This window comes from Phaethon aethereus, assembly GCF_964289735.1.
Source record: "Phaethon aethereus genome assembly, chromosome: 12".
Taxonomy (NCBI): domain Eukaryota; kingdom Metazoa; phylum Chordata; class Aves; order Phaethontiformes; family Phaethontidae; genus Phaethon; species Phaethon aethereus.
Window position 1 is genome coordinate 20,531,534 of NC_138588.1, and position 26,251 is coordinate 20,557,784.

General features: G+C 35.9%; 1 protein-coding gene across 2 annotated transcripts in view; it reads right to left on the minus strand.

The window, feature by feature from the left end:
* The window catches only part of SCAPER (S-phase cyclin A associated protein in the ER), a 132,160-nt gene extending 107,451 nt beyond the window's left edge, over positions 1 to 24,709 (minus strand). The window contains exons 1-12 of one of the 2 annotated variants that reach the window (XM_082005350.1): positions 24,609 to 24,709; positions 23,159 to 23,275; positions 20,135 to 20,295; positions 12,555 to 12,817; positions 11,855 to 12,079; positions 10,159 to 10,329; positions 9,640 to 9,715; positions 9,020 to 9,137; positions 8,577 to 8,688; positions 7,960 to 8,100; positions 5,974 to 6,129; positions 2,686 to 2,828 (exon numbers count right to left, since the gene is read on the minus strand). In XM_082005350.1, the coding sequence (XP_081861476.1) occupies positions 2,686 to 2,828; positions 5,974 to 6,129; positions 7,960 to 8,100; positions 8,577 to 8,688; positions 9,020 to 9,137; positions 9,640 to 9,715; positions 10,159 to 10,329; positions 11,855 to 12,079; positions 12,555 to 12,817; positions 20,135 to 20,295; positions 23,159 to 23,275; positions 24,609 to 24,700 (1,775 nt within the window). In that variant the 5' untranslated portion in view covers positions 24,701 to 24,709. Of the gene's footprint in view, positions 1 to 2,685; positions 2,829 to 5,973; positions 6,130 to 7,959; positions 8,101 to 8,576; positions 8,689 to 9,019; positions 9,138 to 9,639; positions 9,716 to 10,158; positions 10,330 to 11,854; positions 12,080 to 12,550; positions 12,818 to 20,134; positions 20,296 to 23,158; positions 23,276 to 24,608 lie in introns of both variants that reach the window. The other variant, XM_082005351.1, reaches the window with a different exon arrangement.
* Positions 24,710 to 26,251: the final 1,542 nt, after the last annotated feature.

Sequence of the window (26,251 nt, forward strand, 5' to 3'; positions counted from 1 at the left end):
GTAACATTTTAAAACAAAGATCCACAGAAAATGTAAAAGCAGATAGGAAAGACAACGGCAGCGGAAGCAAGTCTATCAATAAACACTACACACAATTGTTCTTTCAGAAAGTATAAGTGAACTCTTCCAAACACAATGTGGGTGGAGGACGTGTGAGGAAGAGATGATGGATGAGAAGCATTAGGTAGTTTATGTGCCATCTCCCCTGAGGTATATAAAGAAACACTGAACTACAGTCTTTGTTTTTGTTTTAAAGAGCTCCTGAGCTGAAACAAATCGCAACACATGACCCAAAGCCCCAAAGCTTATTTTAGCTCTTCCTTTCAGTATGCATTTTTAAATATTTGTTTAATCCTACCAACTATGACAAATTAATATCATTGCATATTTCGGATTAATAATATTTGAAACAAAATTCTAAAGTTTCAATTTATAGAGCATTGACATTATTCCTGTACAAGCCCTTCTGAAAAGCATGCTTTTTACATGATTAGGTTACATTATACAGTTTTATGATTTCTATTGACAGGAACAAAATTTTCCATATTATGGATTTCAACTCTCTGGAATATAAAATACTCTGAAATTACATCTAAAACCTTACTGGAAACAAGTTAATGTACCATAAGGGCAGAAGGGCTTTTAAAGTCAGTTTTAAGTACACTATTCCTTTCATACAGATGCTTTAATCACCACCAGATGCACATGGTAAAGCTTATACTGAAGAAACTTTAAGCAGATATTCCAAAAATTACTCATTCCAGCAAGCATTAAATCTTCAGGATAAGAGTCAAATCCTAGCAGCAGGAAAATAAAAAAACAACAAAACAAAACAAAACACCAAATGATACCCCGAGGTTCCACCAAAACATGCCAAGTCCAAGATGGAAGGGACAGTACAGCCAGCTTCCTGTCAAGCTCATCTCTCCCGCAACTTCTAAACCAGGACACTCTGAATCCTCCTCTAATTCTTCTATGTTAGAGAAACCTCAGAACTGTTATTAAGGAGATGCAATGACTCTGAGGCCATTCTGACATAACAGAATCACTAGATCGTAGGGCACCACACATACATTCTTTCCTACTCTTTCCCAAAACTATAAAAAGAAAAAAAAAAAGGGGGGGGGGGGCGGGCGGGGAATCTCTCTTGTATAATCAGCATCTGGCAAAGAAAAACAAATGCAAGCACAGTACTGCAATATCAAAAACAAAGCATTTGAAAACCGAGTGCTATATTAGCAAATATAGAAGAAATTTGCTGAAACGCAGTACTAACAGAAGGCAAGCGCAATCTGTCGCTCTTCACATGTCATAACAAAACACGTGGGGTGCAAAGTGGCAGATTTTAAACTGATTAAACAAAAAGAGTAAAGATTACGTGCCTTGAGCCTTTACGTAAGTTCTAACCATAGAACACCTCAGAAGGCAAAGATGTCAATGGGACAATTACTTCCATTTGCTTTCTGTGATGGTTTCCTCATATTTCAGAAAGATATAGAAGCCTTACACATGCAGTGCCTGTCTGCCCAAAACAGTATAACCAAAATGCTCCTTGTTAGTCCTAATCTTCCTCAAGCATCTGTGAATGACAACAAGACACTGAGGGATTCCTTCCAATTCATTCTATCTCATTGTGACTTTGTCTCAATATATTGAGCAAAGGCTCATGAAGTCCTGGGTAAGGCCATAGATCCTATCCACAATTCATTAGATTTAAACAGCTGACTGACACGTGAATCTCTTTATGATGTCAATCCAGAATTACTCATGATTTTGGAAGATGAAAGGTGATCAAAACATTTCTGAGTATTTTACTTGGAAGGAAAAAAAAAACAACACTTCTTCATGACAACTTTGAAGAAAACAAGCTGTGACAATAAAAATGTTTAAAGAACCGTTAGTGAACACTTCTTGTCATAAGAAACTTCTATTTAGGTTTTATGGAACACTTGTGGCAGTGGAACTGTAGAGATACAGGGAATAATAGGAGGCAAATACAAATAGAATTTGGCAGATTAAACAAGAAGCAGATAACGGTTTTCCTGAACTAGACTTGAAAGTAAAACTTTCTCACACCCAGCAACGCCACACAACATTCATTCTCTCTTACCTCATGTTTGGCTCAAGAGAAAGAGAGAGAAGAGCCCACATGAAAAGCCCTTTATGAACTTTTGATTATGGGCAAAAACATAAAACAAGTAGTTTGTAGGCAGCAGGATTAACGAAGCCTGATTTCCCAGCTTTGTGCTTCACAAATATAAGCTCTGGTGTCTACAAAAGGTGAACTCAAATTGATGCCAGGAAGTCCAAAAGTTACTGAAGAGTGGAGGAAATGGGGAACACAGGGACATTAATCTTGCTTCCTTTGAAAACTAAGCTAAAATGCGAAAAAGGCAAATTATTAAAAGGTCTTGTTAGCAATAAAACCAAGATGAATATAATAAAATACAGCCTTGCATGTTATATCGTGCGTGTATCTGAGGAATACAAAAGTCTATTACAGAATTTATGGTTACTCACCTGATTTCTTCTTTCAAACCATTCATCAAGAATATTTATTAATGTTACTTTTGAAAATACTAACCCTGAAGAGCTAAGAAGGTACTGTTGTTATAGAGAAGCTGCAGTTTGCTGGAAAGGATAACGGCGAAGGGCAGGGAACCAACAAAATTATTGCGAAGTTACCTGGCCCTCTCCCGTGCAGCATCTTCCCGTGCTTTTTCTTTCTCTTGCCTCTGCTGTTCAATCCGTGCTTCTTGTTCTTTCCTCTTCATCAGCAGCTCCTCAACTCGGGCTTGCCGTTCTGCTTCTAGGGCTCTTTTGCGCTCCTAGTCATAGAAAAGGAAATTCTGACTCTTCTTTTAGTAAAAAACAAAGAAGGAATTAACAGAAACTGTATTTTAACATCTGCTGATAGAATTTGATCTTACTTTCACGATGGAGTAAGAACTGCATTTTTATTAGATAAAGGAATAATATGCAAATATGAGTATGTTCAGATGCTTGAGCATACACTGAAAGTACAGCTGTATGAACTAAGCTACACATTAACTGGCCATATATTTCACTCATCCTGAAAAAGTCTGTCCACTACAAAAGCTTATAAAACTAGTCCATTAATGAAGGTATTTGAAAACATTTTAAACATCCCACAGGACACAGGTGATGCAGAAATAACATGATCCCATGGAATATTTGTATTTAGATTCTGAAACTATCTGAATGATGTTCTAAAAATGGATTTTGACTATTTTTGCGCTATCACTAAATGTACAATTCCTGTCTCACTACTCAAGTTTTACTTTTTTTCTAATTAAGAAACTATGCATGGTATTGTAAACCTCTCTGACAGAATGGCAATACTTTACCCACAACAAATGTAAAAATAAAGCATGTTTGAAACCTCATGTTTAAATAAGACATTTATGAGTAGAAATTAAGTTGGTGAGTTTTACTAAGAGGAAATATGACTATCTGGTTTAGCTGAAAGTCTGGGGAGAACTAGATTTTTTATGTGTTCTTGCAATCCTTACCTTGCTGAAAAATTAGTCTGTTTTGTATGACAGAATAAATGAAAAATAGGTATGTAAATTATTTTTTTAAATATACTCCTTGCCACAAACTCCAGCACTGTAAACACACATCACTGTATTAGCAAATAAATCCTCTTCCATTCAGGAGACAACATGAGAGTTCATTAGCACAAACCAAAACTTCCTGGAATGATGAACGTATTTATATGGTTAGATGAGGGCCGTCCGTTCTTAAATATTGGCTTTGCAAAAATTTAGACCTATTAAAAGCAGAAAACGCTAACCTTGTATTTATTCAAGAAATTCAGAACTACAAAAATAGGTGAACTTTTTTTGTTTCATGCATAACATTTTATATCGGTGAATACTACATTAATTGCAGTATCTTCATCTCCACGGGCAATATAGCTTGGTAATGGATAATCAAAACTGTGGCTTTCACAGTAACCATGTTCTTTCCTGCATAAAGTTTCAGTAACAGCATTGCACAAATACATTAATTTCCTTCTTAATAAAATAAATAAGACAAGATATGGCATACTTTACTACAACTGCACAACTAAATCAACAAGAATGCGAACTGTTTCACAGAATACACCCAGCGCATCATAAACACCAGTTCTGCTGGACATTCCTTACAAAGACCTTTTAAGGTGGCATTTGAAAATGGACCCATACAGCTTGCACATTTCAAATTAGGTACCAGCGCTACTACATGGAAAAGCAAGAAAAAGCTGGAAAAAAATCTGTAGTAGATCCTGTAATTAAAAAGTTAAAATAAGCTTGATGGAAGGAAGGGTTTAAAGGTGAATCTGCAGAATTTGGTGTCAGGAAGAAGCAAGTAGATTTTATTGAATGGATATGAGAAATACTTGAGGTTGACAAAGACATTGTTCAGGTAGATAAACAGAAACAGCCAAGTTTCCACGGATACTCACATTTGATACCAATTTTACCATCTTTGTGATTTTAAATGATGCAATTCCATGTATAGTAAAAGCCCATCACTGTTACACTAAACTAAGCATAGTTATGTTTAGAAGTGTTCTATTCCTCCAGTGTTTGATGAGTTTTTGCATGATGTTAAGTTCATACTTACAGGCCAGAACTCTCATGATTCATTTCAGTTCACTGAAGTGGAATTATTTGTTCATAGTTATACAAACAGTTATAGCAGTTATAACTGCTAAAAAAGTTATGCTGGGAGCGGGTCCAGTCCCACAACACTGCAGGAAAAGCTCTCCTGTGAGGGGAATACACGTTGTTTTATAGAGGGCAGCAGGGGAAGCTACAGCATATCTCAAAATATAGGGCCTTCCTCAACTGTTAAGCAACTTGTGCCTGGAAAAAGCAAAGTGTGGTTATAAATGGGATTAAGTACTGAAAACCTGCCTGCAGTGTTTGTGCTAGGTCAGCTGCCCAGCCTAAGAACAGCCTAGTACCTACACAACCCAGCAAAGTACTAAATAAAATGGTGTGGAGAAGAAAGAGTTAAAACCACCCCAAATCCCAGAGAGGGCCTCGAGGAAAGCTGCTTTCTAGAATAAAGGACTATAAGTAACTACAAAAAACCAGGATCACTGAGAACAGACTTTTGTAAACAATCTGGAAGGATACTTTTCACTGATAACGCAATCAACCCTTGGAAATCTAGAAACCTTTATTAATATATTCCCTCAACAAGAGTTTTATACAGCACTTTTGGTGTACCTTCTGTCTCACCAAAATCGCTTCTGAGCCACTGAAGTCAGTAACAGGCCCCATTTTTCAACAAGCGGATAGAATCAACTGCTAATCCTAAATACTAAACTCTGGCAGGAGCTGGATTCCCAGGTGGTCTACAGTTGTGGTATCCAAGGCATGTACAGAGAGGGAGGAGGAGCTTACACAAGAAAACTTATGTTTCAGATTCTAAACATAGAGATCAGTGCTAAAAAAGTAGATGCGTGAGGCTGGGAAAACTTAGCATTGGAATACTGTATTAAAAAAAAAAAACAAACACAAAACCAACACAAAGACCAAAAAAACAACCCACACCGGGATTCCAGGAACAAAAACACATCTGCATTGCAATTTTCACTGATCCTGTAAAAAGTATAATAATTATGACAGTAGGAGTATTTTTCCATTTCCTCTCAGATTTTTAAGTGTTACCAAAACATAAGGATTTTCTTATAATGGAATAACAAATAGTTTTTTAAAAAAGCTTAAGACTGGTGTGAATCATCTACCCAGCACCTATAATACCTCTGCTATAGTGACTTTAAGACTTACCTTACTTCCTCTTACTGCTGAAACATTACAAAGGAGAAACATATTGGAGTCTACTTTTCTGAAGTTAAACAAAAGACGTAAGATAGAAAGCAACGCAGACCGCACAGCGAAAATGAAGAACAAATATGTATTTCATTGTCCCCCTGCAACTACAGGTATGTTATACCTGAACCGCTTCATCACGTGCTTGTTTTTCCTCCTGTCTTCGTTGACGCTCTTCTTGTAATTCATTTAAGCGTTGCTCATATTCTTTTAGTTTATTCAACACATCATGACGTTTGTTCTGAGCTTCTAAGGTGTTTATAAATGCAATTTCATTTACCTGCAAATAAACAGACAGTATAAGAAAACATCTGAAACACTGAAATGAGTTTCATTCTTACTGAACTCCATCCATTTGTTAATTATCCGTTTGATAATTAAACTGGTGGGATATTTCTCCAGAATGGGTTGGAAAATTACAAGTTGAGAATAAGGCTTTGGTTTTTTGTTAAGGTTTTTTGTTGAGTTTGGGTTTTAGCTTTTCTTTTCTTTTAACAGAATAGCCCATGGAATATAAAAGAGAAACTGAATTGTATCAGGAAGACAAGAAACTTTGGGTTAAAACCAGGAAAATCTTGCCAGTATCCTCAGCAATGAGACCTCATTTGTCTGTTCTCTCATATGCAAAATGTGGAATGCTAAGACCCAGATGGATAAATCAGTAAAATAGAATCCAGAAGGTCTTTTGACTGAACTTTAAATATATGGGTACTTACTGAATAAAAAAGTGAAACTATACATACACGAATAAGAAAAAAACCAAACAAGCTCATTGTCTTAATATTTCTTATCAGTATCGCCTATTTTACACACTTTTTTTTTTTTTCAAACACAGGACAGTACAATACACAAGAATAAAAAAAAAGAAAATAATATGAAAAATCGAACTTTAAAGTACTTTAATGTCTATATGAAAAATATCAAAGAATATGCTTTTCTACTACTTAGATTCATGAAGTTAATCAATATTTTGTCCTCACTATGAGCTTGCCTGAACAAAATTCTTGTCAGCTTTAGGCTTTCAAATGCAAACGCTTTAGAAATCTATACACACTGGAAAAAAATCAAACTATTATTTAACTTAACTTTGATTCAATGACAATCAAAATTTTAGAACCAAATTTACTGAGAAAAATCATAAAAAATTATCAGCTATAAACCACACTCAAACCTGTGATTGAAACTGAAATTCTTTCGCTCTACTCAAAGTTCATGCTCTCTCTGAATCCACAAAAGAAATGAGTAAAGAGAAGATACATGGACAGACAACAACAGATCATGTAAAGGGTGGCAGGATTTTTTTGTTGCTTTGTTTACTGACTAGAATCCATTTACAGAATGGATTTCACAGTTCAGTAATCAAGTAAGCACTGGGAATTTTGATAACCAATTGCGCAGCAACAGTTACCATGGTCTTCAGCTATACTACTCATCAGCTATTTCTCTAAAGCCTTCTGGCCCAATTATACCTTTATTTCCAGAACACAAGAACCTCAAGAGGCAGCAGATCTTACACATTTAAACACACACAATACTTGAAACATCTGCCTAGCTGGGGAATTGTGGCAAGCGTGATTTAGTTAATACGATTATAGAAGTCACACCAGTGTAATGAAATAATAATGAAGGTATGTTAGACTGAATTAGATAACCTAGAGATCATTTTAATCCAAGAGAGAGAAACGGTGACTAAGTAAAACAGCTAAATCAGTTTTGTTGTGCTTATCTTAAATAATACAGATGAATAGCTGCATCAATCACAGCTGAGATACATGCTCATTATATAATATAACATTTTAGTTTTAAGAAGAAGCATCTATCTTTACTTGTGAAAAACAGTCTTTAAAATAAAATATTTCATTTATGTTGTGCTGGCTTTGGCTGGGGTAGAGTTAATTTTCTTCACAGCAGCTAGTATGGGGCTATGTTTTGGATTTGTCCTGAAAACAGTGTTGATAATAGAGAGATCAGTTTTTACCTGCTTCCTAGTTCACACGTGTTCATATCTCACTTGTGCCATCCTTCACAACCTACTCATGAGCACTCAGAGGTACAGAACATATATAAGCGTGACTATTAAGTAGTTCCTCTCTAAAACTAAGTAACTTACCTTAGCTTCTTCCTCTTGTGCTTTTTTCACAATTGCTTGTAGCTGCACTTCACGTTTAAATTCTGCATGGAGTAATTTTTCCTCCATCATCCTGCGTCTTTGATCTAATAATTCTTCTTTCCATTTCCGTACATCTTTCTCCTATATATAATGAGTAAATTCATTACTGGTACAGTAACTGAAAGTAGGTCCTGAATTTTCCTCATAATTTTCTGACCTTTGAAGCCTTATTTACAGTAATAAAACATTTTGATGCCCTACACAAAGCCTGCATTCAGTTTAACCCAAAGTACATTGTTTTGCTAACTGTTTCAGTTGCATGAGTTTTAGCATTTATGTCGGATACACGCAACACATTTGTACTTTTACCATGCCTTCCCTGAATCTGAGTCAGTATAGTCTGTCAGCAACACTCTCACAGAAATTCATGGTTTGAACCAATGCTTTCTTTAGCCTCTGTGATGCACAAGCCATCTATGATAACTACATGAACTCAGACTCAGAGGAAAATTTCATTTCGCCACTAGTTTCAATCTCTAACATTTCTAAAACTACACAGGAAAAAAAGCTTTTCTGAAAGGCAGCAGACTGGCTCCTTTGTATTACAGGAAGCTTACCCTCTCCATTAATTTTTGAAGCTTCAGTGTCTTTTCTTCACGTAGCTTTTCTCTCAGCTGTTGAGCTTTCATTTGTTTCTCTTCATGTTTCTTTTTGGATTCTGCAATTGTTCTTTTAATAAAAAACAAAGCAGAGCAAAAGCAAGTGAGACAACATTAACTGACAGTGTTGCAAATATTTCTGTTTTCAGTAAGAGAACACAAATGGGCCACTGGAGGGCAATTATTTCCCCCAAATGTAAATACTGTTCTTCTGGTCTTCAAATCTTTATTTACTGGACAATGTAGCAGGAGCCTAGCTCATTATGAAAATAATAAATTGATTTCTCTAACACTTTCCACCCACAGGCTTAAAGAAAGCAGGCTTATGAACAGTTCCATGCAGCCACGATTTTGGTTGCTTGTTTTCACTTGCTAATCAAGACAGGTAGCAATTCTAAAACCTTTTGCGCGACGGTGACGACAGTTTCTCATGCATGTGTATTCCATGTCCAGGTGGACGTGCTGGCTCTTCTTCCACTCTGTCTCCCCAGGAATTACTCTGGCGCCACGACTCACGAGCTGTACATAAAGAAAACAAAGAGTTTGATTATTCAGACACACTTTCCTGGGAGAAGTGCAATTAATGAGGCTTAGTTCGTCCCAAAGTTCTCTCTCAAATGAGTTTTTTTGAGCCTAAGTAAGGTGCAAACACAGACTGAAGCATCTCTAAAGCCTGTGCATTTTCAATGCTCAATGATTTTATTAGGCTTTTATCCAAATGTTAAGACAAAACTGGGTAACAAATTTTATTTGTTAATTTGTTGTAATAAAAAAAAAAACAAATTAACAAATTTTAAAATTCTAATAGAGAGAGGGGGGAAGAGAACTGAAGAACAAAGACACACAGAGATAGTTTGAAGATACAAGTCCGTCCTAAGGAAATAACATAAAAATAACATTAACTTGGAATAATATTCAGATGTTAGGGGGATCTTAACCTTAACTAGCCATGAGTAAAATGGGCATTTTCCTAAATTTTGCTGTCATTTCAATGTAACCACAGTAATATATGAAAATTTACCTTCATAATCTGCCAGGACATCATTCCAGTCCATAGACATACCACAGAAAGATATGCTTCCGTTGCCCATACTAGCCTGAAATTTAATACGATCCAGACAGTAAAAACATAAACCTTAATGCGCGAGTGTATATACATACTAAAAAGTGCCAACTCAGCGATATTCATCAATGTTTCCAAACTGAAATAGCCAGATGCTGTTCCTGCTGTTTCTGATAGTAGAAAAGGAGACTTCTGCTTCACCTAGAGCAGCTCCTGTGTGATAGCAATGAAAATAACAAGTCCCAACTCTCCTAGTTTTGCGCACAGAAGTAGGCAGCACCGTGCTGCTGAGTTTAGTAAGACTAAATATTCCTTAAGCTGTATGGTATAATTATTACATGACACTATTTACTTTGTTTGCATGTAAAAAAAGGTTGCATTAATGCAAAAACAAACACTAACAAATTCTATATTAATACTCTGCTGACATCAAAGACAGCTTGAAGTTGGACACTTCAAAATAAATAGAACACTCACAGAGAAATCGCTATCATTGTCAGTCTCAATATTAATGTCATTGTTTTCCTCTGCTTCAATCTCTCTAGTTAGTTGCTCTTCTTCTGCAATAGCACTAGCAATGGCTTCTTCATTTGCCTTTTCCAGGCGATCTGCTAACTCTTCTTTCTTAGCAAGAACTTCCGCCATAGACTGTAGGAAACATGAAACCAGAAAAAACCCAAAATCAGAAGCAGGCACAGAAAAATGGTTTCCATATAATTAATATGAATTATATGACATCTTGTTCAACTTCCGATTACTTGTTGTTCCTTACTGCTGAACTTTGTAACTGAAATATAAACCCCACTAAAACTGTTAGCAACTATTAACACATTTAATAGCTACATGAAACACTTACGAAATTATAATTGACAAAATTCCAAAATGTATTACACAAACAGTGTCATTAAAAGCAACAAAGACAGTTCTTCTCTAACTATTCTTTTAAATACCTAGTCTTAGGGACTAAGCAACAGATACTTTAATGAAATATTAATGGCGTGCCTTCGTATTCTCTCCAGAAAAGTAATCATGCTCCGAAGTATTAAAGATAAAAATGGTGAACTGTATCTGGAAATTTTACCACAGTTAATACTACGGAATCTCAGGCCATCCTTGTTTTTAAGATGAATGACAAGATAGTTAAGCAAGAATGTAACCCAGAATATGCTGATTGTCTTCTCCAGTATTAACTGGTTCATTTCCACTCTGGCTACCAAGCAATGTGCCACAACACACCCATCGGTGTTCGAAGCAATCTAACCAGGAGTAGCAAAATGCTCACAGGAGACACAGATCCCACTAAGCTGTCAGCATCTCGAACTGTTAATAATTGCGAATCTGAAACAATGTTAGTGGATGAGATGCTAGAAGTCAGCTCTAAAAACAGATTTTTGACTTGGAAATTACCTAGCAGGAGTCCAGTTTGTAAAAACGTTAAAGGGAAAGCGATTTACAGGAAAACTTGTGCAAATCAGAATTTTATTCTAGTTTCTGAAAAAAAAAACCAAAACAAAGCCTGAAAGTATAACCTGGATGTTACATATCATTACTGCAATTCTCCGCTCTGAGAATCCCAGTAAAGCGGACACACCTTGAAACCTGCGGAATTCTACAGACAAGAAAGGACATTCTTTTTGGGAAGCCACGTAAAAACAGAATACTGAATTCACACTAGTTACTTAAGAATGGCATTCATCCAAATTGCTCGTTGTATAGGAAGACCCAAGAGAGCCGTTCAGCCAGTCTTAAAAGGCAGAGGTCTACATGTGTTTGTAACAAATTTTGATATCCCATGTGTTTCCAGTTTGAATAATTAATAAAACTGGAGTAAGAACTTAACGAGAGTCTGACTTAAAATGATTGACAGTGGAAGGAAATGAAAAATTACGGCAAACATTAATGAGAGCACAGATCTATTTATCCCAACTAACACGTTTATATCTTTCTAGTTTAAGTTCAGGAATTTTACTGTAATTAAATCCTATCATTAAAACTATCTGTGGAACAAATTATTTTTTCTACAGTAAGCACTTTACAGTCTTTTCTAGAATTTCTTCAGCAGGCTAACAATAAACATTGTGCCACACAGAATGAGAAAATTAAGGCTTATATTTATTAGTTACTCATTACTCAGAAACCTTGTAAGATTTCTTACCAATCTGGCAGCACTCACATTTGAAATATCCGAGGGATCCATTTCAGTTTCAGTTTTAGCTTTTTCTGTTTGATGCCAGTCTATACTGTCAGCGGTCAGAGAGGAAGCTTCATTAATCTGCAGAGTTTTTGTAGTACAGTCAGTATTTGTGACAACTGGAGCCGTCTCAGAAACTCTTTGCAAGGGATCTTCTTGCAATGGTGTGCCAGTGCTCCCATTGTCTTCTGGGGTGGGTGCTGTGAACTAATAAAGGACATTTGCAAAATGAACGAAATGTAACATACTGATTTTTAAAGTCAGTCAAAGGATTTTTTTATTTTCAAAAGCATTTTAACAAAATAGCTGGCAACTTTACAGCGAGTGATGCAAACAGCTCCATGTATAGACATTTTCAGTTGCTCATAACCTCGAGAAAGTTGGATCTTTCTACCTGAAATTTTCAATGTATGAGATGCGCCTAATGCTGAGTTTTTGGAAAACAGGGGAAACCTGTCCAAAGCATTGTAAAATACACGGTTCATCTCATGATTTTTAACTTGCCTATTTGTGTCAACATCTTAATGCATTTTCATAAATGAAACTGAAATAGCCATTATTTTTAAATCCCTTTCCCATCTGGGTAGTGAATCAAAGTTCTAGACAACACTACGTTTAGAAAATACTCTAAAGAAAAAGTTGCAGGATTTAAAGTTAGAAAATGGTTCAAAATTATACTGACCTGAGTCCTTTCAGTAAGAGGACCTTCAGACTGATGTAAAGGATCTTTCTGTACAAGCTCCACCGTTTTGGATGCACCATTGTCAGTGAGCAAACTCCCACAATTATTCTCCGATGGTGGTGAAATGACATTTTCTTTGTCACTGTCACCTTTGGACTTTAGTGATTCTGCAGCTACAGGAGGTTTTGTTGCCAAAGCTGTGGATCGAGATCGAACAGGCCTTCCACGCTGAACCGTCTCCCAGCCCTCTGCATCCTTTCGATCTATGACAAAAATTAAATACCCCATTCTAAGAAAGGAAGACTTAAAAGTATTATAAACAACTATTTCATTACAGTATTACACAAGCTGTGTGATAAAAATGTTCTCTTTAAAAATCAATTAAAAAAAAATCAAGGAAATATGCTTTAGCAAAGCTTTTTACTTCAAGGAGTGCTATCAGTTTCACAAAGGCTGAACAACTCTATTCATGGGACCATTCTGTTACTTCAAGAAGCTAAGCTACTCATACACAAACCCATGTGAAAAATGGCAAGATGTACTTAAGCTTTTCCTGCCTATGGTGCTATTTCACGAGAGGTTAAAGCACAACAAAGCAACCACACTCTTCTTGTTCTTTGTAGCAACAGTAACGTTAGAGGCCTTTTGTGAAAGTGCAAATCTCTGCAAGTACAGACATAATTGCACGTCTTGGAGTGGAAAGTATTGTCCAGAATGTGGCTTACTATTCTTCCAGAAATGTTTTCTTTACTTTTTCCATTTGTTTCATTCCGATAATAGAAAGACACTAATCAGTGTCAGCTTTCGGAAAATTTCTTTTCCTGGATTCCAGGAAATAGCAAAATATTACTACAGTGGGACTGAAAATTGAAGGAGAAAATAGAAGAGCAGTTTACTTCAATTTACTTTGATGACTAAATTGCTGTTAAATACAAATCGCTGATCAGCATTTCTGGTATCTAATCGTGGTACATACCTGAAAGGCCTTCAAAGTCACAGTTGTCTGCCTGAAGTATCAAATCTTAAGTGTGGTCAGATTTCTAGAATAGTCAGGTGGACCTTCCCTTCTCCATATATAACATTTTTGGGGCCAGCAATTAATACCAGCACATAATTTCCCATACATCTTGAAATAAGTCTAAGTGATTCTTCTGAGACCTGATGGTACAACTCACAAGCGTGAAAGTTAAGTTCACATGTGTCTATTTGCTGAACAAAAGTTCTTGCAAAAAACACAAGAACTAGCTATGCACGATATTTTCCAATGTATTTTGGCATAAGCTATTTTTAGATTCATTCACATAAAAGGAAGAGAAGGAAGAGAAGGGTGTGGGAGATTATTTTTACCCGGAGGAGTACAGAATCAAAGAACCAACACTAAATTGCCTGCTTTACAGAGGGGGAAAAAAAAATCTAGAATAGAATAGAACTTGTATAACAAAATCATTCTCTGGGTATTTCTAAAGCTTTTAGTAACAAATATGGTCCTGTAGCTCAGGCATAAAGATCAGAGCTCAAACAATAGAGTTGAACATAAATATGAATAGGAATAAGTGCGTCTAGTTGGTTGTCAAGAGAAGTAATTTGAAACACCCAAGGGTGGTGAGGAAATGGAACGATTTGTACATTAAGATGAATTGCACATTACCAACTTAAAGACTGGCTTAAAACTTGCATTTCTAGAGATCTGATTTTTAAAAGCAAAATAGAAAGTAGTTTAAAAAAATGTAAGATACGAGTGATATGCTCTCTAAAAATACCACCTGCTTTCAGTAGGAACACATGATAGTTAGGTTACAAGGAGTGAACCATCTTTAGGGACTCCCAATAATGTCTATACGCAGGTCAACACACCCATAAGGAGATGGGAGAACAAAATATTTTTTCTTCCTTTCAGAACACGTATGTTTATTTTAAAGCAATTTACAATACATAAAAAGGATCTGTCTTAACATCAGTTTTCATGGTCAAAAATCCTTCACTCTCTTTAAAATTCCCTCCAGGGCGTGTGCTTCTGGCTACTCTAAAACAAGTACAGAAATTTTGGTACGAACACTTTCACCATACTACAAAGCACTGCAGTGGCACAGTCATAAGAGTGTCAATAAAAATGAAGAATATTTTAGGTAAAAGACAAAACCATTGTACCTACTGGATTAAACTACTGGTAAAAGGTACTACTACCTTTCGGTGGACTTGATCTGATGTTCTAACATCAGCAGTAACCGGTAAACTGGAACTTAGCCTAAAAAAGAACTAACGGCTCTTTCATACTTCGCTACCCTTGGCATCTAGCACTTTACAAACATTAAGTGCTCATTTAACTATGGGGTTTTTCAACATCTCAGGATGAAACACAGCAGCCTAGACCAATGGCTTGTATAAATTATGAGTTACCAGAGAAGTTAACAGGACTGTACTGAAATTTATCTTGGCTCATGCAATAGCTGTTTTTATATAACTATATAATTGTTCACAAACCTTAACAATACTGATAACATGACAGACGTAAAAAGATAATTCAATACTTTACTGTTGAAACTGTTTTACTCTAGAAAATTCACTCTATATTTTGAAGTAAACAAAATTCAAAAACTTTGTGTGAATGACTATAGCTGATCTCTCCAGATTACTGATGGTAACGAGAGACAGCATACCTCTGCAAAAAGCCTTTCTATGTCCACTTCCCCTCTGTGCACTTGCACATGCTTCATTCAGTATGCAGCACTGATTAGAGCGGGGAATGGCAGTCAAAAAGATACAGATTACATTTTTTTGCTTTACTGCAGACTTTCCATTCAAACCCTGTAAGTAACTTTGGCTTTATTTTAATTTCTTCATCTCTATATGGAAAAAAATATTATTACCTACAGGACCAAGTGATCTAAACACATTATTACCCTCTCGGAGACAATCTTATCTCCAACAATACTCCAGAGAATGGGGTTTTAATTCCGCAAGAATCACAAACAGAGTTACTGCAGAAAGGCACACTGCCTGTGTAGAATGTGGCCCTGCATTACACGGGACATCGAGGACTGCTGAGGCCCCTTGTATATCACAGCTGCTCCTACCCCACTGACTTTTGTAATTGGTAGGACCACAAAGATTTTGCTCTATGTAGCTTATGATAAAATTTGGCCAAGAAATTTCCCTGGCAAGTCATATACAGACAATGAAGAGACTGTTCTGAAGACTGCTGAAACGAACCAAAAACCTCTCCATTGCTTCACTGCAGCAGACTTTTGGATTGCAAATCCTTTTGCTTGTCATTTGTGAAATAAGATTGTTGCAAGATTTCATTTCTATTTTTTCTGAAAATTGAAGTCAGCTCTTAATGTTTTAATGTAGAAAAGATGCCTTATGTAAGATCAGGAGGTATCCTTCAGTAGCATCTACTAGCTAAAGATAATTTTACTAACATCTAGATAAGAAGATATATTAATGGTATATGTATCTTAATAATAATTGTACTAATACCTTCTAATATCTTTTACTAATATCTTTACTAGTATCTACTTAAATTCATTCCAAAAAAACCAAACAAAAAAAACCCAAACAAACAAAAAAAAAACACCCAAACTTGCCTGCCTTGCCTAGTTGTTTTGTGGCATATTTCTTAGTACCCTAAAATGATAGAATTAATCAGAATAAAATTATTCAGAACATGGCAAAGCCATAATCATACTTATTATAATAAGAATTAATCTTTTAGTAAAAGCCATACATATTCAATTATTAATTTGTACTTGTTCAGTCAGACTCATAATTATTACTCAAGACTCATCCAATTATTTTAACAGCACAGAAATACATCTTTTGTGTTGTAAAGAATATTGCTTGGTGAATGCTTTAAATACAAAACAGTTTTTAATGCAAGCGTGCATTCAGACCATTGAAATATTTGGGATCAGTTTAACAGTTTTATGCCATCTGACAAGTAGCTGTGCACAAGGTAACAAAAACTTTGCAAAGCCAATACATTTATTGACATTAGATCACATAGCTCCTAATCTGAAGCAAAGTTAATACTCAGTAGGACATCATCCTTCCTCCCTTCCTTCACTTCTTTTCCCCTAAGTCTGGAATTCTTTTCATATAGCCCCATAGCCATCTCCGCATGCTAAGTATCACATGCTGCGTTTGATTACTCCCCGAGTTTTGTTAATGAATAATTCATTTGACTACCTCAATCTCTCCAGTTTCATTTGAACTTCCCTGTTCCTGCTCGCTCTTGTATTACATGGAAGCGACAAACCATCTGTTATCTTGAGGCCCTCATAGCCACCGGGTCCTTACTCTTTCAAAGTCACTCCATCTGGAAGAACTGGCCAAGCAGCCTTACTGGTAACATCAATAAAAAAAGTCTAGGCAAGTATGTGCAAAATTCTTAGTTCTACCTCAGGAGATGCATGTCCCTTCTTAAAAATTTACTTGCAAGTAATATACTACCAAAGCCTATTCAATCTTCCCCACTTATTGCTAAACTTCAGCCCCAATTTTTTTTAAATCTAAAGTAGTATAACTGTATCTGAGAGGCATTTTGGAAAACTATGATTACTTGAGAATCTACAAACACGAACTCAGCCAAAACACAGTTACAGGGCAGAAGACATGAAAACAAGAACAATAAAATAAATCTGAAAAAAAAAGAGAAAATGTAGTGGTGAAAGAAGTGGTAAATTTACAAACCGTAAGAGACGGTGAGTTAATAAGCGAAAATTTAATTATAGATGTTAATTGTCAGACTACTTTTAATGGTCACTTAAAAATGGGGGGGGAGGAAGGGGAGAGATAAGAAAAAGGAAATCAATGTAAAATTTTCAACAGAAATTGTGCTTAAGAATTTGAAAACTCCGTCAGGAATAAACTCTCCTTTGCTGTCTGTGACAACATTCCCGCAATTTGTTCTCAACACACAGAAGTTCCACATGTTTCCAGAAGATCAGGTGCCAGCACGTGTGAGCCCAAACAAGGACAGTTACTTTAGAAGACTGTATGTCTGCTAAGTCTTAAGTCTTAGCTACATTCCAAAGAACAACTATTCACAGCTATGGATATGAGCAATTAATACAGGAAATATAACAACAACAACAACAACAACTAGATTTCAAGTGTGACAACCAAAAAAAACATTCAATATTCCTGAGAAACTCACATGTTCTTGACTGCCCTGTCTCCAAAGTTACGTAAAAATAAACAAATATTCTAATTGTAAACACCTACTTCCAGCCTTAATACACACTCTGAATTTGTATCACCTATGTCACCTCTTACCACAAGCACCTGGGAATTAATTTCATGCTTAGGCTATTGCCTCTGTGTGCTACTACTTTAGTAACTACTGTTACTAAATCAATCTTTTCTCTTGCTATAAACTGGTCAGACAGTAAGACTAGACTATGTTTCATATTGTAGAAAACACTCAAGCATGAAAAACAAAAATTTTTTTTTATTCTGTAAAATACTGAGGGTAACAGTAAATTTAATGAGGGAAATCAGATAAGATTATTTAACCTCATTTCACTATGCATCCAAAAAAAAAAAAAAAAAAAAAATCTGGGAAAGTAATGGCATTTTCTCTGTCCCTACGGACTTATTTAGTTAAATTTAGAAAGTCCATCAACCACGAAACAGATACGGTATCATATCACACGTCCACGTCACAAAACCATTGTGAAACCTCATGATAATGCTGTTGGAGATCACTGGAGAAAAAGTGTTTTAGGGAAATCTTGCCACTGTAAGCCCCAGCTGGGCTTTAGGGTGAGCAAGAGAGCACTACAGGGTGGCAGGAGGAATCCTCCCTCCCACAGGGCCTGAATGTACCTAACAGCTGTGAGTGCATTAGCTGCTGGACAGGCAGAGCAGATGATACATAAGCCTCATATCTGCTTCAATAATGCATGTGAAGAGCCTTGGTGACTCCCTGTGCGTAAACTTCACAGATTCTCTTGTGCTCCTATCAGTGAGGTTAATTTGATTTTACGAAAGTGATTCTAGCTTCCGTACAAAGGATAACATGTTCCTAAAGAGAATTTATTAAAAACATTACAATTCAGCCATGAGAAAAGAACTGAAATTCTCCAATGTTGATTGTCAGAGAGAAAAGAATCTTAAGAAGAAGCAAAGCTTCTAGAAGGAATGACTGTTATTTCTTAAAACAAATTGTTTCATGACTGAATTGTATAGTACATTTGATTTTGAAAATCACTGAACGCTTACAGACCAGTACTACAGGACCTGGAGCTCATCAGCTGCAGGTAACTGCCTATAAAACACAGCACAACACTGACTTTTCAGCCCTTTAAATGCCTGAAACTAACATAAGGATAAGGTCTTTTGTTTTCTTTTTAGCCTCTTAAAAATACGTTATCCATATGGAAGTGTAGATCAGTTTTATTCCCCGTGTAGCTAATAAAACCCTTCATATGCACAAGAACCCCTAATAAAGGTATTTTAGCAACAGCTTGGAGCGTGTCAGTTTAATATGAGCAATAACCAACAGAAAAATATTTCATTATGAATAGCTCCACTACTGGCAAAAAGTAAAAGTGGAATTACACCTTCAGCTGAAAACTCAGCCAAACTGCTACTGTTCTCTAACCAGCTCATTGCAAATATATACAGCAAAATACTCTCTCATGCAAACAGTATTAATCAATTCAAGCAACCATTTGTAGAGTATGGTTTTGATTGTTCTTTTCTAAGCATAAGAATCTGCATGCTACTGAACTCACTTATGTTAAATTGCAAGACACTTGGACAGGGTATTTTAGCTCCATAATACACCATAAGTCTCCAAATCACTATACACGACTTCTACTACTACTAGGTTGAACGCAGAACTATCTTAGATTAATATATGCTCTTTCAGTAACTTTCAAAATATCCATTCCTACATCCTGCCTGCTGATTCTGCAGAAAGTCATCTGGGACCACACATGAAAAAAATAAATAGCAAAAATGCATCTCTGAAGACAAACTCAGGGTTCCAGTGTGTGCAAAGCAGCTAACTTTATAAACCAAATGGTAAAGCTTTTTTATGTGTACAACTGAATAAATCTCTTCTAGAACAAAAGACCCCATATCAAGCATTGTCCAAGGAGAATCTTTAGAGAAACAGTTCATAACTGAACGTGGTAACTCTTGTCTTCAAAGAAAAAAACATCAATTATAACTTCAGCACAGTTCTAAGAACATTGCCTCCTTGGGCACATAAAACTGCCTTGAGCTCTTTTACAGATTCCTGGACATGTATTCTTCTTTATATTGTTAAACCGTTTCAAATTGCAGTCAGTTAGATTGTCAGTTTGTGACCAAAGACCTTTCGTTTCTCAGGGTGTTACGTACCGGTGTTTTAACAGATCAGATTCTAGTTAATGGAAATTACAGTAGAACGTGAACCGCACATGAAAACACAACTTCGTCTCAAACTTAACTATTACAATGTAAGGCTGCGTTAACCTTTTATCTTGATACTTAACTTAAACATTGCATTTGGTCTGCAAATCACACTCTGCATTAACTTTATACCACACAATTTGTGAAAATAACTGAAGCCACTTAAAGAGACTTGCCGTTTTTCCGCGATGACTTCTGTACTGGAGGTGGCAGAGAAGTTTGTGCTGTTGCTAGCTCAGGATTGGCAGCTTTAGTTCCATGATTGGCTTTTACCTTATCAGCCCAACTTACACCAGAAGGAGCCAGGCGTGTTGCAGACATTGTCACTGCAGGGTTCCTAAACGAAAGTCATAGCTCTGTTTAGCGTCTAATCAAATAACAGAAAGGTTTGTTAGAAAATTTTATCAGGATGCTCTCTCCTTAAGCTTTGCGTTCAATGATTCAGACTGAGAGCTAGTTCCAAAAACTGGAACCTACGATAAAACAACACGAAAAGCTGATTATAGTAACTCTTCACACAGCCTGTCTCCTTTTCTCTTTCCACAGCTTTAAAAAATGAAATCTTAGCTCTTGAACGTTAAAGCCTCCTTAGATTTCTCATCAGCAAATGCCCTATAAATACAGCTCATGAAAAAAGTACATCCAACCACAGAAACAAGGATGCTGCAATAAATCAGCATGTGGGGTGTTGGCTTTTGCGTTTTTTTGTTTCTACTAGGTAACTACCTTGATAGTTCACTACATATTCCCAGTCACAGAAAAGTCAGAAGGAGACAGAAAATAGTGCTGCACCTGGAGAAAAATCTCCAAGTGAGATTCCTTATATTTCGTAGTTAATGAAACTAAATTAACAAGCACCTAAATTCTCAGATTACAATTAAAAAAAAAAAAAGTCTAATGACTGAAGAAACATGCAACACTCTTGTGATAAACAAACAGGAAACATTTCCCACAGGAAACATTCTCTGATAACAAATTTTAAAATTGTAGAAATGAACATATGGTAGTATTTACAGCCACATATAACCAGTAATTGCATCTTCCTGGGTCCAGCCTAATTTCATCAATGAACTGTACAGTTAGTTCAATATAGAAATAATATAAGGAGTCTAACAAAACAGACAGGCAGGAAGTCCAAAAAAGTGCAGTTTTAATTGTAAATGTAGATCACACAAATCCCTAACATACTCTGTCCCAAGGTTAAGTAAACAAAGGAATAGATCTATTTTCTATTACCTACTCCAGCAAAAATAAATTGTAAATCTGGAAGGCCATTCTACTAACTTCCAGGAAGGTTCAAATAATACCGACCACCCAAATTCTGGGTGGACGGACAGAACAGCAGTGGTTACTTATTTTGTTTTGCTTTTTACAAAAAGTTGCCATTTTCTGCACAAGGCTTATAGTAAAAACCTATATAGTTTTATTTAAACATATGCAAGCAAAATTTTTCGAATTGGAAAATGAAAAAAAAAAAAACAAGCAGCACATGTTCAAGAAGTATCCAATTCTCTTCTGCAACAAGTCATTTTATCTGCAATCATACAAAAAGTTTCAAACAAATGTGTTGAAAACCCCCATAAAACCAGGCTGTCCACTTATTTTAAGCCCAGTGAAATGTCAATTTGTTGTTATTTCCTCTTTTTATCAAGTCAGTCAACAAAAAACATCTATAAGGAACAATTCCATAAATTATAAAAATATGGCTGGTTGGTTTTTTTGTTTTTAACAATCCCCACCGATGCTATGGGGATGCAATACCATTTCATGTGAGGAAACCGGGAGAAGAAGCCAAGCCCCATACGCTGTCTCTGATAGCTCCACACAGCTGAGCAAAGAGACTATCAGAACTGTGCAGAATGACTCTTCCTTTGGCATACGCTCCAGGTTGCAGCAATTTACCTCAAAGAGTTGTTGTAATTTATTAAACACATCTTTGTGTTTAATAAGCAAAGACAGACTTCCATCTTCATGATCTTAATTTCTGCAGTAATTTATACTTTTGGCATCCAAAGCATCACATAATAACAAATTCTACATACTAAGTCTTGAAAAATACTTCTGTCATTTTAAGCTTGGTGTTTGATCATTTCAATTAGTACTCCTGATGCCTTTTAATGAAAAATAATGAACAAAATTTTCCTACTCATCCTCTCTATAAATGATTTTATTTATCATATCCTTCTCGTTATCTCTTCTCCAAATTCTTTTCTTTTTGCATCAATACTGTTGGATACTTCTGATTGTTCCTGTTTCCAGTTTCTGTATTTTTCCTACTTTTTCTACATTCCTTTTGGGAAGAGATGAAAATGACCAAAGGTACGAGACATTCACTATGAGTTTCCACAGTGGCAGAACACCACTTTCTCTTCCTCTATTCCTTTCTTAATAATGCCTATCATTCTGTCAACAATTTCCGTAGTACCAAGTATGTCCAAACCCTTATTTTCTATCCTATTTTCTCAAACATACACAATACTGTAGTCTCGTGTCGCTTTGCTTTGAGACACACAAGCACCTTTCCTGTGAAACACAGTACGTGCTGTAGATCCCGACAAACCTGAATGAATTTACAAAGACATCTTGAGAATGATTTAAATTGGACACATACGTGTTCTCCAGAACTGAAACAGCACCAGACAGTGCTGCTCTAAACTGGTGTTTATGCACATTTTTGTTGAACTGCTTTTCTTTTTAACAAGTAAAAGATGTTTTATTGTAGTATATAACATGCTTCATATTTAAACTAGTATCAGTTTTGCTATTCATCAGAATCATGATAATCTCACTTCACACATGTCTTTTTGACATATATTTCTTTTTAGACACACAGCTGGCCATTCACATTGCATACACTGGCAATTTTAAAACACCAGTTACAGATATTTTGACTTTTGCTTTTTAGTGGGAAGAGAGTATTGAACAGATAACGTGAAATACACTAATTGTATTTTATCTTCAGGGCTTTGGAATGACCAGTAATTAAATATATAATGAAGTAAGTAAAAAATTAACTGCCTGATAGGATTTTCTTCTACAGACCATATACTTTCCTTTCATGAATGCAAACAATTGCATATATGACTTTAATAAACAGCAAAAAAAAATCTTGATTACTATAGAAAAATAGTATATTCATGAGCTCTGCTTCAAATGAATCCTTATTTTAGCTTTAACAAACTTACGATCCGGTTTCATACCCAAAATTTAAACTTCTTCGAGCATTGGATGTCACGCTAATTCTATCCGTTGATGGACTTGGAATCACATGTCGTCCTGGAGACATCTTCTTCACTTCCCAGGCTAATGAAGTAGGCCTGCAAATTCAGGAAAGAAAAGTTTAAAATTCGCAATAACTATTTCTCTATCACCTTAAACGAAACAATGCACCGACAAATGCTATAAAATATTAATTAAGGCCTCTGAATTTAATCCTACATCTTAGCAATTGTTTCTACTCCAATTCCAAACCATACTAGCCTGGCCCATATAAAAAATAATGCATACTCCCAAGACTACGATGCTTATTTTAAATGTCAGTGTGGGACCAAACATCAAACCAACCAGTTAAAAGGAAAGGATCAGGGGTTGGACTGGAAATACCCTCCAGTTCTAGTTGACAATAACAATGCACCTAAAAGGCCACAATTATTTAAGGTACCCTGCGTTTACCTATCCTGTGTAACAGAGCATTCAGTACAGTTTAAACGCTGCTTTGGTTAATATAGATATCAAATAGCTCCAGTATATAAAAAATTTTAGAACTAACCAAATACATCACTATCCACTCCTGTTCTACTACTGACATACCAAACTTTGTCAGCAGTAACTTTTACTGCTAAATGTGTACTCGTGTACTTGCAAATATAACTGAACAGGTTGATTTAAGTTAATTGCCACTAACCTAAAAAGTTCTCATCCAAACAGACAGAGTTTGAGGCGGAAGCCAGGCCAGCAGTTTCATTATGCATCTCATTGAAGCTGATGCTTTTTTCTTTTTTATTTTTAACTCTTGCTCCTGAAGCTACCTGATTACATGAAAATTACAGCTGGTACTTAAAAACAAAATCAAACTTGTAGAACCCAGTGCTGGTGCAGATAGATTCAGAAAAGCACTTACATTAAATTTTTTTTTTAACTTGTTCCAGTACTAGTAGCAGGATTAACAACCTATAATGAACTAATAAAACCACTCTGTCACATTTGGTCTGCTTTTTGTCTCTACCTAGGCAGATGAGTGGTTGAACTCACTACATAACAAAGGAAAATGGAAGAACCAGAGTGTATCACTCCACACATATTACAGGTCTCCCATCTTCTACAGGCACAAATTATACCAGTGAAACCGTACTTCTCATTTACCTCTCAAAGCTAAAACTTAGGTACCAAGGCACAAATTCAACACTAGGCACAAAATGTAATGATGTAATCAGTTTTACCTTTCTGATACTATACTTCCAAACTCTTCACCATTTGCAGCACAGCTGTTCACTGATAAAGGATAAAATCCCCTCTAGGTCCTCCCACCAATTCTGTCCAAAAGGAAAATTTCCTTCCTGGTGCCCCAGAGCAAATGTTAAAATACAAAATGAAGGTTCCTGTGAGACAATATTTGGATGTAGATTCAAAAAAAAAAGTAAATCTAATTACCTGCTTTGAGCATCAGCTTTTTCTAGCTTCTCCTGTAGCTGTATCCAGTCAATCAATGCTTTGAAGTCCCTTACATAGTTATCAAGCATCATCAGGACTTCCTGAAAAGCAACCATTACATCAACCTTTGTATTTAAAAAACAATCTGCCTGCCCCAATAGAGGAGCTGAAAAGAAAGGAGGAAATTTACTAGTCTGCAGTGCCCTCTCAAAAAACCCCCCCCACAACAAGAAAAACCCTGAAAACAAAAAAGCTCAGATAGTTAAATTTTTAGGTGAACAAGCATTAAAACATTTATCCTATCAAAAACAGTGCACATTTTCTAAGATCTCTGTGAGTACCAATGTCTCAGGACAAAATGGAAAAATCTGGCAAGAAAACAATTCCTAACATACAAAAGTATCAGTTTCAAGATTTTTTTTTGTCAGAGTTGTTATCTTTTAAAACATGTTGGACATGCTTAATCATATAAACAAAGCTGTCTGTAAAACCCTACAGACGTGTGGGAGACTGAAAATGTCACGATTAACCTGTTTGTGAAGTAAAAATACACAAAGCTACACAAAGACAACTGCATCAGAAGGAATCCCTTCTGGAGAATCCTGGGATCCCTGCATTAGAAAAACACAGTTGCTATGCTTCGAAGTTCAGGAAACCTGTTCCTATGGACTTTTAAGTGTGTAGAACTTTCAAATTATGTCAGCACTAATAAAGCAGGTTTTAATCAAAAAGACTCTTATGGTAATATTTTGAGAGGCAAAGAGAGAAAGACTGCAGCATTACTCTTGGTTTATAAAATCATCATGTTTGACATAAACTTGCTGAGAAATAAACAAGCTGGGCTGGAAGATGCGAAGTTTACATTCTTTACTCTGATTAGCACATCTTAACAAGTGAAAAAAAGCCACTAATTGCACATTCTTGTCTATGGAGTAATTATGCATCCACACTTTACAACTCCAAGACCCAGGTTATACTTCTTGACCATTACAACCCAATTATTTTTTACCATTTTAAAAATTACTTTTGAACTACACCGAAGAGTTTGCACATTTTTACATTAATTAACCACTGAAAGCTGCAGTCATGAAGATATTTTATGGCTTGAAAGATCTACACATTATCATAAAATAACACAACTGGGAGGGATCTTAAGAGCAATCTAGTCCATCCCATAATTCCTGGGTAGGATTTAAACAGATGCTGTCAGAAACGATGTAGGCGCACTGGAGTTTTATTCAAAGTATTGCAAAATCTTGATTAAATAGTTAGAATCTTGCAAATTATGTGTCGGTCTCTAACAAAATTAACTGTTATGAAAAGACATATAAAATTAACTTGACTTCACACTGTATCAGTAAGAAATTCATAGATAAAATGCCAGTGGCTGAACTGTAGGGAACTAAAAGACTGGTTTCTGATAAAAATATCTTTATCTTTCAGAAATTATTGACTGTATCTGCTGATTACCCGTTTGGTCAAATGTACAAGTGTGGTAGCTATATTAAGGTCAGACTACAAACAGAAACAATAAAAAATTAGAAGGTAAATTGGGATCCTGCAGTCTTTACTCAAACAATACTGCCGTTTTTTCACAGTAAAGCAGAGCAAAAGACCATATGATTAAACTCTTAGCTTTGTTC